The sequence below is a fragment of the Lupinus angustifolius genome, chromosome LG06 (assembly GCF_001865875.1).
Source record: "Lupinus angustifolius cultivar Tanjil chromosome LG06, LupAngTanjil_v1.0, whole genome shotgun sequence".
In the NCBI taxonomy this organism is placed as follows: Eukaryota; Viridiplantae; Streptophyta; class Magnoliopsida; order Fabales; family Fabaceae; genus Lupinus; species Lupinus angustifolius.
This window is the reverse complement of record NC_032014.1, coordinates 7975748-7994539: the sequence shown is the minus strand read 5'-3', so window position 1 is coordinate 7994539 and position 18792 is coordinate 7975748. Positions and strand designations below refer to the sequence as shown.

General features: G+C 29.2%; 2 protein-coding genes across 4 annotated transcripts; both read right to left on the bottom strand.

Moving 5' to 3' along the window:
• Positions 279-1974, bottom strand: LOC109349509 (BOI-related E3 ubiquitin-protein ligase 1). Of its 3 annotated transcripts, none has more exons than XM_019590337.1 (3): positions 1721-1974; positions 1266-1623; positions 279-837 (listed from the first exon to the last, which is right to left on the bottom strand). In XM_019590337.1, exons 1-3 carry the CDS (start codon positions 1783-1785, stop codon positions 331-333), a joined length of 930 nt encoding a protein of 309 aa, XP_019445882.1. In that variant the 5' UTR covers positions 1786-1974; the 3' UTR covers positions 279-330. The 3 variants fall into 3 exon arrangements, with proteins under 3 accessions (XP_019445882.1, XP_019445881.1, XP_019445883.1); XM_019590336.1 differs by having other exon boundaries at positions 1266-1627; positions 1722-1974; XM_019590338.1 differs by having other exon boundaries at positions 1266-1627; positions 1728-1974.
• Positions 13326-16908, bottom strand: LOC109349507 (vesicle-associated membrane protein 721-like). The gene is made up of 5 exons (XM_019590333.1): positions 16581-16908; positions 15873-16014; positions 15670-15790; positions 13887-13949; positions 13326-13635 (listed from the first exon to the last, which is right to left on the bottom strand). The coding sequence occupies exons 1-5, from the start codon at positions 16780-16782 to the stop codon at positions 13486-13488; spliced, it is 678 nt and encodes a 225-aa protein (XP_019445878.1). The 5' UTR covers positions 16783-16908; the 3' UTR covers positions 13326-13485.

The following is an 18792-nucleotide window of genomic DNA, read 5'->3' as shown; positions in this document are numbered from 1 at the left end:
TTTCAATTCATCCCAAATAAAATAGGTAGTTAATAATGTTTTTAACTCTCAAAAAACTTACTAAAGCAGCCAGTAGATGAATTCTACCTTCTAACTTCAAACAGCGATCGATACCAACCAGAAAAACCGTATTAACTGACTTCACAAATAAAAAAACTCGAGTAAAATCTTTAAAAATAATCAATGAATAAAATGTGCAAAAGAAAATAAAACAAATCTGTTTTAACAAAAGAATTCTAGTTTATTTTTCATTTCATACACTGTCCTTCTGACTAAAAAAACAAATTTCCAATAATTTCGAACAGTATAAATATAAAAATTATAAAACTCCTAATAATCGAAATTAACATGAACACTAGCATTGATACCAGAGTGACAGAGAGGGCAATTTCGGGTGGTGGACCCACACACTGTGCAAAGACATAAATGCCTACACGGCAACAACAGTACTATAGACTCACTCACCCCACAATTCTGACACATCCTCCCAACCACCGCATCACCACCACACGCCTCCACGTAGTTACTCCCACAACTCGATTCTGCATCATCATCACGGTGGTCCTCGCTAATTTGCGCCGCCGCGAGGACCTGTTCTAAATTGGTACGCAGTGAAATAACAGTGGCCTCGTTGGTTTGTGCTAAATCTCTCCAAATTTGATTCTCAGCACTTAAACTCTTCACCTTTTCTTGTAGCACCCAATTCAGATTCACCATTCTATCTATCTCTTCGTCTTTCTCCTTCACTTTCTTCTCCACTGCTTCTTGAATCACGCTTAGTAACTTTCTATATCCTCTCACTCTGTGTTCCTCTAACTCCATCCTGATTTTCTCTGTCTGTATATTCATCAACTAAATTATTATTATTCATGCAAAAATAGAAATATTATTGACTGCATGGTTTTAAAATACGCTAATTGAAGTCAAAATATAACAGTCATGCAATTATATCGTGATTTTGACCAAATATTTGGATTACATTGTTTCCATAACTATAGTCACTATATTACAGTTTTGTTAATCCTCATTATCACATTGCTATAGTTTTGTTCATTTTAGAACAACAAAAATTTAAAACTACAGATTATGTTATATTCTTTACTTCTAATTTTCCATCATTATGATAAATAATGTAACGTAATTTAACTATAATTAAGGTCCTATTTTCTTCCTAATTATACGTGATTATTATGATTAAACAAACTAAAAAAAACCGTAATTTTAAACAACAGAGAGAAAATCATTAAGGATGGCGAATTACTTACGTGTTCAGCAATGAAGCGGTCGATCTCAAATTTTTGGTTATGGAGATGGAGAAGAAAAAAGTGTTGGTTTTGAAGAGAAGGTTGATGATTTAGAGAGGAAAGCTTGTTCTTTTGAGAGATTAGAAGAACGTTTGAATCAGTTATTGAGTCTCTGGAACGTTTCCTTGTAACAGGGATTTGGTGATGATAGGTGAGACCACTCTCAGATTTGTTGAATGAAGTTGGAATTTGATTACAGAAACTGGATTGTTGATAAAGTGGGAAAAAGTATGAATCATGCATTGTTGAAGGAGCCATAGGCATAACACCATCTATCTCATGATTATGAATATGATAATTGGGTTTCATCATTATGTCACTGTAGAAGGTAGATAGAAAGAAATGAGAACAAAATATATAAGTAAATATATGAGTATGAGAAAAGAACAAGAGAGTGAACCAATTATATAAGATACCTGTTGTTGTTATTGATGAGTAACTGAGACGATAAGAGGTTAACATGAGGAGATTCAACTGCCATGAGAGTTGGTCGGTTGAGTTATTTGTTTCCAGTTTATGATCTTGTTATTGTTCTTGTTATTGTTGGAAAATGAAAATGGGATTGAGAAGTGGGAAAAAGAAGAGGATGAAAATATATATGAAGAGAAGAAGAGCATGAAAATGAGGTGGCAACTAACGACTAGGGAGAGAAGGAGACTCAATGAATGAGTCTCATTTTATTTATGGCTTTTGTTTTTTAAAGAGAGAGAGAGAAAGTCAAACGCTTCTTTCTAGACAGATCAAAATCTAATCTAAGTATTTAATATTCCATTCATAAACTACAACTATAATAATTAATAAACAAGTGTATCAACAATCGTGTTATGAAATTAAACTCCTTCCAATTTAAATTTAATATGGCAGGTGGAGTCATGACGGAGGTGCGGTTAAACTTTAAATTTAATTGAAGTTGTTATTTTGAGAATGATTTAATTTTAGCAAAATTTGATCCAAAAAACAATATTTTTTCTTATCTCATAGTAATAGTACTGGTATTCCTTTTTACCTTTTCTTCTTCTGTTATTCGTATCTAATATACGTATTAAATTTTGCTACGATGCCATTTTTTTAGATATCGAGGAATTAAATTTACATATAATTTTTATGAGACTCGATATCTCAAATTACATCTGAATATTAAACGATTTATTATTTAGGGTGAAAAAATATCTACATTGGTAGCATATAATTTTTAAAAATCACCATTTCTTCTTCTAATTTATAAAATTGTTATCAACTTTTTTTTATAATATCTCCAAGAAAATAATCTCTTCCAACGTGTATAACTGTCCCTCTCAAAAAACATTGCGTAATTAAATTTATGACTTTTTGATTATCCTAATAATTTAGTAAGGTCTTACACCACTGAATTAATACATTGTTGGTTTTACCAACCTTTTATGACAAAGGTAAGAAAATCTTTGAATAATTACTTTTATTTTCGTCACTGTTGAGATAATTACTTTACATTACAATACATTGTCACTCATGCTTAATGAAATCTTGTTTTATTAAGAGGAAGCATTTTTTCCAGTTTTAGAGATAAAGATTCATTAATTATCTTAGTTTTATGGTTTGTGTGAGTGGTGCCTATGCACTACTCAAGATGTGTGAATGTGAACATGGTCACTCACGGAATGACGCGTGGCTTCATTGTCACGACGTGGTGAAGTTGAATAATGCCACGTGGGACCATGACGAAGAAAATGGGACCCAAAGGATATTGCACGTGCAAGGTGCGTGAGTGGGGACAACAAAGCTGACCCCTGATCCACGTATAATGGGACCCATTTATGTTGGAAGTTGGTTTCCTCGCTCAGTCCCCTGTTTCTTCAACTGTTATGTACGGACAAGTCACTCCATCAAATTATTGCATGTTTTTTATATATCTTATTCTAAATATTATTTATTCTATGTATATTTATTTTATCATATGAAATAATATACATAAATAGTTTTATAAAATATATGAATATGTGTATATATATTTAAAAATATTAGATACTCAACTACATCTAAAATGATATAACTGCTTTGGTATTAAATTGTTTCCACAAGAGTATCATAAAGTATTAGCAAAACCAATTTAAAAGCATTGTTAAAAATCACATTATTAAATAGGTATGTTATTGAAATAAAATGCTCCATCTACTATGAATGATTTGAAAAGCATGTATTAGCATAAAAGTAAGTTTGTGAAAAAAATCATGCTAAGAACATTAAGAGATAAACTCTTGACCTTCGAACTAATTTTTGAATCTGATCTAAACTTTAAATTCCATAAAATTCGACCATATATAAATATATATTGGATGTACAAGCATGAAATAATTATACTCAAGGTAAATTGGCTAAACTTTAAATTATTAATATATTGTCCATTGGTTAGAATCACTAGTTTTGAATAATATATTATTTTATTATTATTTAGACAACAAATATGATATATTTCATTTCACATGTTAAACTATTTAAAACATTTACATTTTAAGAAAATAATTTGTATTTGATATTTATTTTTCTTTAACAAGTACCCCCCAATCTTCTAATATATTCATTGAGATACAAATTTTACAGTTCAATGTGACAGACAAAGCTAAATAAATAGTAAAGTCCGTATTCATGAATAAAAAGAGAAAAATAAATAGTACAGATATTTGTATTGGACGGACCACCCTAATTTTGGCCAACATTTATTTCATATGTGACTGTCGCCGCACGATCATCAATGTGGATTCCATTTATTGAGGGACATATATTCAACCACAAATTTCTATTTTCTAGTGCCTATTTTCTATGAATTTCGCAATAGAAGTAGTGGAATTGGTGAATACTATTGTAATCCCTTCATTCCATATTTTTATGTATTAAAAATTCAATAGATATTAATTTTTTATGGCCACTATTTTTTAATCTCTTTTATTATTTCCAATATAAATTAAATACAATTATTGTCACCGAACTAATTTCTTTTTACATCATTAATATTTTAAATTATGCACATAATAGTAAAAATATAAAAAAAAACGGATAATGAGTGAGTACGTATTAATGATTATTTAATAAAAAATAATAAAATAAATGTCAAATTTTAACTATTTTTTATTTTCATCAAAATGTTCTCAGTAGTTACAATGGATGATACATAATATGTTGATCCCTTAAAGTGTTACTTATTAAGAAGAGTACATATACACTTTAAAAAATGATTAGTTTCTTATTTGCAAGGTAAATACATACCACTAGTTATAAGAATTTTCTTTGACCCGTTTTTCGTTAATTATTATATTGAGGAGACAAATAAAAATATAATATTCAAATACTAACATAATATTGTATATATAAATAGAGTATAATATTTATGTATTGTAAGTGTAAAAATTTATATATAAATTATATATTATTTACTATTCATTTATACTATGTTTTTTGCAAAATCCGATCATAAATAATATAATAATATATAAAACTCATACATTATCTTTATATATATTTTTATGATATTTTTCTCAATTAAATAATAAGGGGATGTGTGCACATGCAAAAACAGCACTTAGCTACATTTCCCTCCATGATTTAAGTGCCCGATAAACATGATATATCATGGGTATTGGAATATCAATTACATTAAATAATGTGTGGGGGAGTTGCTCAAGGTACATATCTATTGTTTCATAATGTGTATCACTTTATATGCTCTAACTTTATGTTTGATTAAAAAATATATTTAAATTAAAATTTAATTGTTAAATATTTTTTTGAATAATTACAATTTGTAACATATAAAGTGACACAAATTATAGGAGATAATATAAGAAGTTGCTCAAAGCCTATAAATTGTACTTAGCACTTTGCATCATTTAACTTTGTGGTCACTGTTTAAATTATACATACATGTCTCTATACATGTACTTATTTTACACCTCAAACTTTGATCATAACACCGTTCCACCTTTGTCACACATGCACCTTCGACTTATACTTGGTCCAAGTGGTTTATTTATTAATAAACTTTCCTCCGATTTTTCTTTTGTTAGCAAGCAGGTTCATGATGTGCTACAATTTTCTTACAGTGCGATTGATTAAGATGCCTGGATTTGGCTTAAACCACGCACCCTGCAATATAATTGACCATATATCACTTTAATGTAATAAAAAAAGCCTAGCATAATTTAAAGCCTGCTATTTGAAAAGCAAGAAGTTTATACATGTACTAGCCACTATTGCATTTTGAATCCTATTTGCTTAATAATCTTCGCTATCCATTTTTTTAGGTTAATTATAAAGCAGTTAATAATGAACATCATGTCTTCATTAGTTGTATATCTTAGGTACTTGACCGCAAAATCGAACGGTAGGCTAACTACAGGGATCAGAGTCAAATTAAGTGTTTTAGCATTCAAGTAAAAAATATTCGATTAGTAATTTCAACGTAAATGCATGCTAGCTAGAATGGGAGGCTTAGCATTTTATGAACAGTTAAGAAGGGATACTATTGGTTTAGATTACTACTACTCTAGATTGGTTGATGAAAGTTGAATTTCTCAGTTATCTTAACACTTAATCAAGGAATTTACGCCAACAAAGTCAAGTAAAAATTTAGACTAAGAGAGGAAAGTGATGTTAGGAATGATAGAAGGATTTGAACCGTTGGACATGTTAGTAGGTAGAAGGATTTGAAAATTGCACCTAGTGCGTTCAAAGTTTGAAACACATATCATGCATTTGTTCCTATCGCATCCCTTTCAAAATGTTAAACAACTTTTTTTCTTTAAGACAAATCCTTTCATTACTATACATGGAAAAAGTTAGTGGAGGGGTTTGTAAAAGAATGTAGCTAAATTTTTTATGCACTATTGTGTTATTTCCAATAAAACTTTTGTCACGTTATATGTATTTTTTCGTCGGATGCAGAAAGCAAAACATTATGTTAAAAAATGGGTTCAAATAGGATGAGGATGGAAATTATGGAACAATGCATTCTAATTAATCATATATAGAATGTTGATAATTTTTTTGTTAATTGTCGATTGGTTTCAAATGGGGCGTATTCCTGAATTGAATCTGATCTGGATTTGCCAATGAATTGGTTCCAACACTTTAATAATGCAATGGAGATGATGATTTTGCGGGGAAAAATAATATTCAAGTTTATATTATTTCTCTCTTTGGTGTAAGTAATAGTCTTTGGTCTTATAATTAATGGATCTTGGTAAATTTTAATCATCTCTTTACTTTTTAATATAGTCCATTCCGTATTGCTTAAATTTATTTCATAAGAGAAAGAAAGCATAAAAAACCGATGTTGCTTAAATGAAAGCAATGAACAAAATTATATCGCGTATTATTAATTATCATCCATTCTTTATTTTTTATATTCTTTAAGGTTAATATCCACCAAAATATTAAGAAATTACTAAATAATATTATATTTTAACTAAAATATCCTTATTTGTATCTTAATATAGAAAAAACTATAATTATCAAAATAAAGATCATATGTATATATTAATGAACGAAAATAGAATTGGAAAAATGTTTGACCAAACAATATAATTATTAAGCAACAACAATTTTAAAACAAAAACTTTAAATAACAGAAGATAATATTGCAGTACTTTTTAAGTTTTTTTTTACATTTATTAGATACATTAATATATTTTTCTATATATGTTGCCTCTCCCTATATAACAGGCCCCTCGTTCTAATGACTTCTAGATAAGTTTATAATGCATATTCCAGTGCCGACATGGTGGTGGGCCAGTGTGTTGGAATAGTGTAGTGGTGGAACTTTCAATAAATAAATTTAAAAATATTGCAGTTTTTGATTGATGTTTCGCTTTATCTTTCACATATTCAACTTAAGGTTGAATTTATATGCTAACCAATTTTGAAGATCGTGTGGGGATTGAAAAGGTTGTCAAAGTGGTGAACCGCGTATAAAAAAGTTATAGTTTTGAACTTTTGATGTAATAATGGACGAGGAAGGTGGGTGGAGTTTCCATGTTTTTGGTTTTGGTCAATTATTAGTCATGGAGTTTTTTTAGTGTCTTCTTTTACTCTCTTTTTGCCTACTCTTCTTTTTTATGAATATAAAATGTAAAAAAATATGACATTATCCTCAATATGATAAGTAGGGTTTCGGATTTTAATTGAAAATCCCTACTGAGAATTTTCATTTGATATTGTGAGCTAGCACGAGATAGAAGAGGGTCACTTTATTTGTTGCAAATTTGGAGTGGGTGGCCAAATCATAGTTAAACGGAAGCAAATGATAAAGTGCCCACACTTTAATGGCAAAAATAAACTGAAGCAAAAAGAGAGGAGGGTCCAAAAACCTCATAGATTTGGACTTTTGTTTAATCGGAAAAAGAAACTCATCCTATGAATATTATTTTAATATTTCATGATCAATATTAACTGATTTGACCCCATTGTGTCTTATCCATTGACGCTGCCCCTAAACAACATAGCTATTACTTTAATCTAAAGTTAATGGTATATGGGTGCAAATTTAGGCACACAAATATTCATTGCTTTTTACATGATTGAACCTGGCCAACTTTACTATTGCTACAAGATCACAAGTATGATGCAACTAAGCTGTTAACAATTTGATGTTAGATTTAAATTTTTGCTTTAATATATTTATTATTTTCGGTAAAATGAAGTACTTTTGATTATATTTCTTCAAACAAATTTCTTAATCATCTTATCAATAGATAAAACAATTCATCTTATCAATAAGTAAAACAACTAAAATGACATTTATTATGAGAGACAATCATATATTTCGAACGAGATTAGTTCCTTATCTTTTAGGTGATGATACCCACATTAATTATACCCACACAAAAAAGCATATGTGCTATAGGTCTTACTCACACGATGATAAACTATAAAAAAAAATTAGATTATATAGAGATAGCAATAGGGCCATTAGTAGCGCCCATATTATTTGTGGTATCCTTATGGGTAGTGGGAATTCCTCATATCCAACGCTTTTTCAATTTTACTTATATATTTTGTAATAATTAAATAAAAATAATTATTACATTAATAATAAGATATATATAATATAAAACATTGAAATTTATTACGAAATAATAATAAAGTAAATAATATATAATCCTAATAAATTAATATATATATATATATAAGGGTATCCATATGGTGGATATCACAAAATTCGTTCTCACTCTATTGTGAATATTCATTGTAGATATTTTTACGGTTATCCACCAGTCAACTTCTGGCATCTCTAAAAATATGTGAAGACTAAATCTCTATCAAAAGTAAATTAGAGAAATTAAAATTAAAATCAAAATTTAATATATTTTTAGGGAGGAAACATATTTAAACATAAAAACGTAATTGTTAGTATGATGTAAATTTTTCTTTCACATATGTATAATAAGCAAACAAAAAAAATGTGAGCATTTAGAAGTTAAAACTTATTGTGTCAATTAATGAAGGGGATCTCATTTAATATTGGACCCTTAATCATTGTCCAAATTTTAATTTATTTTTAAATAAAAAATTATAAGAGTAAATTTTACTCTTTTTATGATTGATTTTGTGTGTAGAATAAGATAATTTGTCATATTCTATTGCCATGAGTTTGATGAGGCAAGATGATTATATAAAGTCATGACATGGCCAAACTTATTTTTTATCCGATGAGAAGTTGTCTTCTAAACAAATATGGATAAAATAGTATGGTCTTTCTCTCTCATATTTTCACAATAAACACTACTATAAGTATTCTCATCACCATATTAATATTACCATTATCTGTACAAACCAAATTTAAACACTTTCTAAGTTCACGGTCAGCTGAATTACATCTTGAAGATGTTCGAATGAATTAACTAACTTCTAAAAATAATACATATAACTCAATTTTTTAATCCTTAATATTAAACGAAAAAGAATCATATATTTTCTTAGCTATATAAAGGTATAGCGTTAGATATTGCAATCCTTTCAACTAGAGCCAAACACTACTAAGCACATATGTGGAGGAGAGTTAGAAAAATTATGTGAAAGGAGGACAATTAAATAATCTTGAATTTAATTTGAAGAGTCTACATAACACATTATCAGTCATTATTTAATACTGCAGGACCATGGTAGCTATAGTCCAAATTTCATTTCAAAAAAAGTTACAAAATGCTGATAATAACATACCATATACATTTGTCTTTCAGCATAGTCATAGAATGCTTAATTTCATGATTTGAAAGATAGAAGAAGCTAGTCATGTTGTACTTATGCAAAAGATTGAATGAATTACCACTAAATCCATAAACATAGTAGGCTGATTTTATTTGTATTTGTATTTTTACAAAACAAATTATATCCTAATATCTTCAACTCATATTTAGGACCCCGTGATTGTCGAGTTTAAACCTATCTAATTCTCTAGTCCTTCAAGTCTAGATTGATAACGATAAAAAAAGCAACAATGAAAAGCATCACATTCCATGAAGTTTCTAGCCGATTGATATGACCTTATACTATTATTCTTCCCACAAATCAATTCCAACTTTGTACAAGAACAAGAATGCCTATACATTTGAAAACAATTTGTCAATTATTATTTTTGGATCCATTCTTTCCAAAGACAATCAATCAAATATGTTGGCCATTGACACGCAACACACATATTATATATGAATATATATAATAATGAATTATAGGGAAAATATATTGAAGGTATCATTTATCTCACTATGAAACATGATGTTTATAATGTTTTGTTAGTTTGTTGGAAGATGTTGTATCATTTTGGTGATTTTTTCCCCAAAAAATTATTTTTTCAGCTTTCAATCTTTTGGTAACCTCTAATTATATCCTTATATGAATTTGATTAAATTAAATCTTGGTTATGGTTTTTTTCTAAAAGATTAATTTTTTAGCTTTCAATCTTTTGGGAGTCGAGTTATATCCATATCATATTAACTTATACTCATTTACATAATAGTATATTCATTTTTTTATTTGTATCAATCTTTAATATAATATGTAATTAGGTTGACACCCCTTTTGTATAATACCTTCCCTTATTAAAAACTGTCATCTATAAACACGAAAATGACGTGTATATGCGTTTCACACATAGGATTGAAGACACGATGTTATATCCCATGGAAAAAAGAACAAATATTCGAGTAAAACCACAATCAAGTTGGCCAAGACAATATTGCAAAAGATAACAATAAATAATAAGAACCAAATTGATAGAGATTGGGGTGCATCACTTTCCTGAAATTTCTCTTTTTGGGGCAGCCGAATGAGCACGATAGCATGGAATAAGTTTTGCTTATATATATATATATATATATATATATATATTATATTATAAAGATGATAATAATTTTAGGTGTTGTCAAGAGTCACATACATTGTTGAAACTATTATATTCGACCCCACAAGGTAGAGGGCGTGGACCAATGCCTCAACATCATTACATCAATCTCTAGTAATGATGCAGATTGATGATTGTTTTCTTTGTCTCCTTTCTTAATTTTATGCTAGAGTGTTTGTTTGGCTTTTATTGATGAAGTTGATATGATTAAATATACGTTTTGTTTGTTTAGCACTAGTGGAAAACTATGATAACTGCACCACTTTGATTTTTCTAAAGAGTTAGCTCAATCTTAGCTATTTCTACATGTCATAGAATAATCACATGTGCTAATCTAAATTGAGAAAATTATATTGTTTATTTGTTTAATTTATTATATTCTTTCAATTTTTTAATGGTCTTTTTAATTGCTTAGGTAATTGGGGTATGGTTAGCGTGTCAGAGAAACCACATGCCCTAATAGGCAATGCATGCGTCAGAAGTTTAACATTAATTAATAAGTTCAATTCAAAATGACGAGGACCATAAACATTGTTAAAGTTTAAAGTGTTTTTGTTACTTATTGTAATATATATGTACTATTAATATAAAGATTTATACATAGTTAGTATATTATTCACTATATATTTGTACTAATTTTTTGAAGAATCAATTATGATAAAACATCAAAAATGATAAATAATATATTGACTGTAAATAAAACTCATACACTATCAGTTTATATAATTTCCATAAAAAATCTTTCATGACATAGATAATATAACGGGTATAGTTTTAAGAGAGGGAAAGTATATGCATAACACGTTGGTCTCACCTTTAGAATACGACGAATCAAAATAGCCTGACAATGACAAATAATTATGATCTCTTTACTTTATAAGTAATTATTTATCTCTTAATCAAGATCCAACGTGCCTATACTGAAATGGTGCTTGAAATGTTGTTTGCTTTATGCAATTATTATTGTTTATTAACTATAACCATATGTGATGAGTTAATGCTATATATTTGGTGGTAATGCCTCTCCAATGTCAGCTAGTTTTACTTTTTCTTCTTGGCCTGCCTACTTGACCCGTGAAGCATCATAGGGAAATAAAATAATATTGACTTTATCAAAAATTATTTTATGTTTTGCTTCCATCATGTCAAAATAAGTTAATATGCACATAGTTTTTTCTCCATATTTCCTTTCCCTAACCTCACTTTCTTAGGATTGAAGATAAGGAGTTATCAATTAGTAAGAATATATTGAAAAACTATGTTCATCATTTCTTAAAATATTATTATAAACGTTTAGTTTAATAATGTATATAATATTTTTAGCATTTTATTTTTTGGCATAGAGTTGAGGTTAAGAAAATCCTTAAAATAATGGGGTATGGACGTATGGTTCATTGGTGTGTTTTCATTCAGTTTCACAATTAATTGGGTATGGAATTAAGTAGGCTTTATGTTTAAGCTTTTATTTTGCTTATTAGATTGCTTTGAACAAATTGGGCTTGATAAACGTATGAGCCCATATAACTAGATGCACATTATAAGTTAAGAAATAAAATATCAAATAGTTAAAATAACAAAAAACAAAGAAAATGTTAAGCCACATCCAAAAAAGTATTTGTAGGTGGAAGATGAGGTACATATACCCTAAACCACGAAAACACTTAGAAAGTCTCTCGGGTATCATTTTCCTAAGGATCTGTTTACGAATTGAGGTTTGAATGAGAAGAAGGAAAAATAAAGACTTTGAGGTCACCTCACTTTCATGGCTCTCAATCCCTTTCTTTCTCTTCCTTATCATTCAAAATTTAACTCACAAACACATTATAAAGTTACTACCTAATTTGAAAGGTACAAGAAAAGGATCAAATATTCAGATTTTGATTATTCAACTACCAAGTTAACCCATCCTGCAACTATCTAGAATGTTGCTAACAAATAACCAGCGTTTACAATTATGAGATCGTGACTATCAACAATGACATAGAAAATAATATATCAGCTAAGTTATGGACCAACCATGATTGCATCTTTATCTGCTGGACACAATATTTATTGTTGTTGTGTAAATTTCCTAAGACAGCAGAAATTCATCTATTGTTATTGGATATTCGAAATATACTGTTATAAGAAATATTATAAGAAATTTTATACCGATTAGTATTGGAAAGAAGGAAAAATACTAGACTCAAATTCCTTAGTACAGTTCCATACAATTAGGAAAGATCTTAGGAGCCTTGGGCCATAATATTAGGTTCGGGTACTATTATGTGCGATGCTCTGAATTGTTGTATATCTGCTAAACAAGTTGCTCAAGTTTTTCCTATTTTTAAAAGAAAATAAAATATAAAAAATAAAGTGTCACAAATTTAAGATATATGTGAGAAGAATAAAGTCTGAAGATTATTCTGCTAACTAATCCAAGAATTTTCATTCTCACTTATACTTTTAAGCTCAACAATCGCATTATTTAGGTGTGCAATAAAATGCCTAAACATTCAAGCACAGTAAAACTAAACAAGAACTTTTTTTGCATAAATAATTAACAAAGACTTAGACATCAATATTGTTGAAAAATTTATGATAGAGCATTATGACGTCGTTCAATTCAAAACCGATCTCATCTAGTGAGATAAAAAACTAATTATTGTTGTAAAATCATTCTTATATCATATTATAAAATCTTGTAAGCAGAACAAATTGAATATGGGATCTGATGTCTTTCCTCCATACAAAATCATATCATTTCATATCTCTGGTCAATATAATCACAGAAGTCAAAATAACAAAATAAAATGCGCCTCAGAATGATGCTTATTTTCCACAGTTGAACCCATGGCAGACAGAAAGGACTATTATGAGGATCAGGATTATCACTACCGCCAATACGATCAACTTCATCTTCATGTTTTGCAGCCACATTTTTCTACGGATTTGGGTCCCTGAATTTCTGAAGTCTTGTGCCTGCCTCGAAAAATAGCATAAAGGAAAAAGGGAGTTAAAAACAGATGGCTTTGAAATAACAATCATTTTTTTCTTCTGGTTTATCTTCATGTGTGGTGAAAGGGAGTGAATGTAAACAGTATGGCGTCGAATATCAAGGGCCGAGACAATGCTTTATAAAGTAATAGAAAATAGAATGCAGCAGTTCACCAGAAGAATTTATAAAGGACAACACAAGAAGTGGCAGGTGCTCATATATTGCACATACTAACCTGGTGATGAAGGTTCTCACTCTTGTCAACCAGAAGCTCTATCTTTTCTCCCCTGTCCAGAACCTGCATTAAATTATAAACATGTCAATACAATCTGATGAAGTGTCCTTATGAATTGAACATCATCAAAGGTATTGGAATGCCACATATTTGACTACATTCTTCTCTTTACTTATTATTCATATTCTCTGTTGATTATGTACAACAGGTATGATCTATATGTTTTTCTGGTGGAACTTATGCATTTCTATACCATACCATACATAGATTATAATGAATATAATTATGGCATAAAGAAAAGACAAAGAAATCCACTCCATTATATGTCATTGAAATACATAAAATTTCTACTTTCTATGAGAGTGCAGAGGAATAAAACATGGGCAGTTGTAGAATAACTAACTGCTGCAAATGTCTCGGCTTATTTATAAAAACTCAGTTAATTTCTTAAAAAAATTGGACTTGAAATATCATATTCAGATAGCACAGCAAAACTCAATCCAAGTACACTAGAACTAGGAGTACCATGAGCAATTATGTGGCTTCAAAACTTCCATAAAATATAAATCATACATTTTATAGATGAAATCATGAGAGTCAGTAAACTTTGTTTTCACCCAAACTACTTTTGGCAAGAATAACTTTCAGACAGAGATAGCCCTAAAGAATTTAAGGATACACAAAAAATTGTCTGTGTTGCTGTACTCCTTCAAAACGGATAACACATCAGCAAATTGGAGGTGGGAGACTATTTCCTTAACTGAACTAATTATAAGCCACTTGGTTCCTATCAACAACTTCAGAACAAGGAAACAGAGGGTCTTCATTCCTAATTCCCAAATTTTCATTAAACTGAGCCCTAGGCTCAGCATTAACATCTCAAAAAAGGTAGTAAGAGAGAGATCCTGGAATTTACTTTCCCCATCTATCACCAAAGTCCTTACTGTCATCAAACTTATCCAACAAAACCCGACTCATTATTAGATCATATGCTCCCTCATAATTGAACTTGACAACTCAGCTACATATGCCTTGGTCTTTTGAAATAATTCAGATTAAAAAACTTCTTTAAACTCAAATACGTACAAGCTAGACAATGGACAACAAATGTGGAAAACTTCCACCTGAAGACGGGAATCAAAAAGCTATTAGGTTTAATTTTTTGTTGCTCCCCTGGCCCCTCCCTTTCCCCTATTTTAGATGGCCAAGCTATTTGCACACGAATAAACAGTCCCATTTTTTCTGCTTACATGCAATAAAAAATATGTGATAATAATACAAACATAACCACATTTATTTGCAGTTTATTGTTTTTTGGGATAACAAAATGAAATACATTTAAACACCTCAGAGCCCACTAATTGGGAGTCTCATGCACTAGACCACCTTTTTTTTGGATATAAAACTGAAACATATTTAACAAATTTCTATAATCACTTCAAATCCCACATGTGACATGGGGAAACTGAATTTGTTGAAATGCCAAACAAAACCTATAAAGACTTGACTATCAGCACAGCATGATTACAAGGCAATAATTTTATAAAATGCTGGGCATACTAATTTAATGGTCTCCCTTATGAGGGTTAATGTAATTACATGTTCAATTTTTTTGAAACTCCACACTGTGTTTTGTTGTTTTTGCCATTTTAAATTTTTTGAACACAACATCCTAACGCTCTCTTGTAAAATTATTATTGTAATTTACTATGTAATTTGATCTCTTCAACTTTATATGGACCCTCTTAGGTCACCAATGCAGATAAGTAGTGTGAATCTGTACCTTTTCAATGTTCTCCATCATGACACCTTTGACTTCAGAAACCTGAGCTTTGACCTTTGCAAGCTTGCTTACCTCTTCAGGATTATTAACACAGTACTGCATATGTTCCTTCAATTTTGGCCTGCAGAAAGCATATGAGCTTTTAAGTTTAAATAACACACTAAATCCTATACCATTGAACTTATATAGGGCAATCTTAATACCCAAATTCCTTATTAAGAGTGTTGGGTGCAGCGGTTGCCGCCTTTCCACCGCCATATTTCACAACAAAATCATCCTTGACACGCTCTAGAAAAGCCATAGGCACTTGTCTTCCAACCGATTCATCTGCAACAACACAATATGCTACAACATCCCAAAAGTCAGTGAGACAGACATTTTTAATCATAATAACAAACATCAAAGTTATTAATATTACCCTCTAAAAACAAAAACTAAAAAAATTAGTTCAAAAAGATGCAAAAAAGTTTTCAAATTGCGGCTGCAAAACTTTAATTTCGGATTTCGGTAGTGCCCGCAATTCCAATCAATGATAGATTCAAAAGAGGTGAACACTGGTAAAAAAAGTTGTATATGTAGTACGTTTTATAAATAAATAAAAAATACTTTCTTCTAATTTGTTCCTAATTGCAATTCCGACAAACACAATATAATTGTAACTGCAACCACAACCACAAATTAAACTCAATTTTAAAGGAAAGACAACAAAATAAAAACATATATGCATAAATTGAGTATTACATATACTAAAACAATAACATAACACCATATGAAAATAACACATCTTATTTCATTAATGTGTCGATTATTGGTAATTTGATATGTCCAGAAGCACTGATTTGATTCAATTTAGGTATTATGAAATTGATAGATGAATCAGAGAAAAAATAAGAGAATGAAATGAAACATACTGAAGCCATTGTCGACGAGGTAATTGAAAGTGTGAGCGTCACAGTTATAAGTGAACTTGTTGTTAGTAGAAGGAAGTTTCTGAAGGCACTGAAACGCGATGGAATTGAAATTCCCACTGAATTCGGTGTACTCAGCGAGAATCACGGTTCCACGAGACACGAAAGCGTAGATCAAAGATTTCTGGTTCTCGTTTTCACCCATTTTTTCTCCTTCCTTTCAGATCTAACAACCTACGATTTCGGATTATGCTGCTTTCGCTTTATCTTAACCCTCACTCTTTATTTTCTTTCCTTTTTCCTTTCTTTTCTTTTCTTTTCTTTCCTTTTCTTGAGAGGGTAAAGAAAAAGGACGGGGAAATGAGCGTTTGGGGATTTTTCTAACACACATGCACTAGTCAAGATTGCGTCGGCAAACAGGGATTTTTTTTAATTATCAATCAATTAAATTAATTAATAACGGTTTCTATTTGAATATCTAATTTAGAATGATACCAAATATATTGCATCACTCTATGTTAGAGATTAAAATTATGATTGACAACAATATGGAAAAGGGTCACTTTTTAATTAAATAACTCTAACTCTCCAACTCGGTACTACATGTAATAGAGATGATAAACCTTCTCATTAAGTTTTTGGTATTTCGAATTCATATCAACTCTGTTCCAGAATAATTTCTCTTTTCATTTAAATGAACATATTTATCCATTAATAAATGTTATATAATAATTCTATATTTTACCATTTATTATATACATCATTTGTATCGAGTTTAAGTGTCACTTATACAAAACACAAAATGAACCCAATATTTGAAATTGTAAAATATTTGAGTTCAAACTTAGTCAAAATAAAATTTTCATGTTAAATTCAAGTTGAGTTCGAACAAATACATATAAATTGAATTAGGTTGTCATCCTTAATTAGAAAGAAAGATGATTTTTATACACAAATAATATTATAAAATATTTTTTTACGACTTCACAAATAAAAATTATTACTTTATTAGTTTTTCAACTATTCAATACAATATTAATTACTTTCTTAATAATTAATTCTTCTACTTTTATAGATGTAGTTATTTCAGAAAAATATTTTTATTAAATTATCGTTCTCAAAGTTCAACATAATATTAATTATTTTATTATTGGTCGTTATACATTTACGAGAGACCACATAACAATAAATTAAAATGTGAGTAAAAATCAGGAATAATATAATAAAGAAGATACTAACAATTTTATTAACATGAAACAAATTTAGTAATTTTATTGAATTGTGCAAAACAACCGAGATAACAATTATAAATGAACGAATTTTTTGGTACTATCAAATATATATATCATAAAGGAATGAATTGAGTATCATGAAGTGATTTTATTTATTAAAAAGTGAATGATTTCTTTAGTCTAAGTATAAAAAAACTAAAATAACATATATAAAGTAACGGGTAGAATAAAATTATTTTCAATATTTAATGGTACAGTTTAATTGACACAACTATTATAAATAATACTACCTCATATTCTTTTTGTAAGATGTTTTATGCTAGTTTAACACGAAATAAAGAAATTGAAAATATTATTAAGCTTGTCAATAATAAAAGGTAGTTCACCAAAACTGTAATTTTATTGATAAAATTAAATCATTTCATCTTTTTATTCAAATTATTAGGGGAAATTACTATATTTTGACAATATAATCATTTATTGCGTATAAAACTTTGAAAAGAATCCCATTAATAGCAAAACAATAAAAACACTGGAAATGTTAGAAAATGATTGAAGGGATATTAAGAGAGCACATCCTCTTTCCTAAAATAAGACAATTAGAATAAGTGATACACTTTTGTGAGACAATAAATGTAAACCCGACTATTAACTTTAAAAATGTTATTTTAGGGACATACTTGAACAATATCTTATAATTCTTGCTATTTTCCTTTGCAATATTATAAAGTTGTAAAAAGTATTAATGAGAATTATCATTCCCTGCAATCTGGGTTGATGAATTTCCCCCTTATAGTTTAGTTGCCACGTGGTTATTTTTACAATTTAGAATTCAATTAGAAGGATTGGGAGGAAAGATAAATATAGCATATATAAATTTTATGGTACTTTTAAAGGTATTGGGGTAAGAAATTAATTTTGTGTCTAATTGCTATTTAAAATAATTATCGTTAACAATAATCGAATTATTAACATTTTAGTTG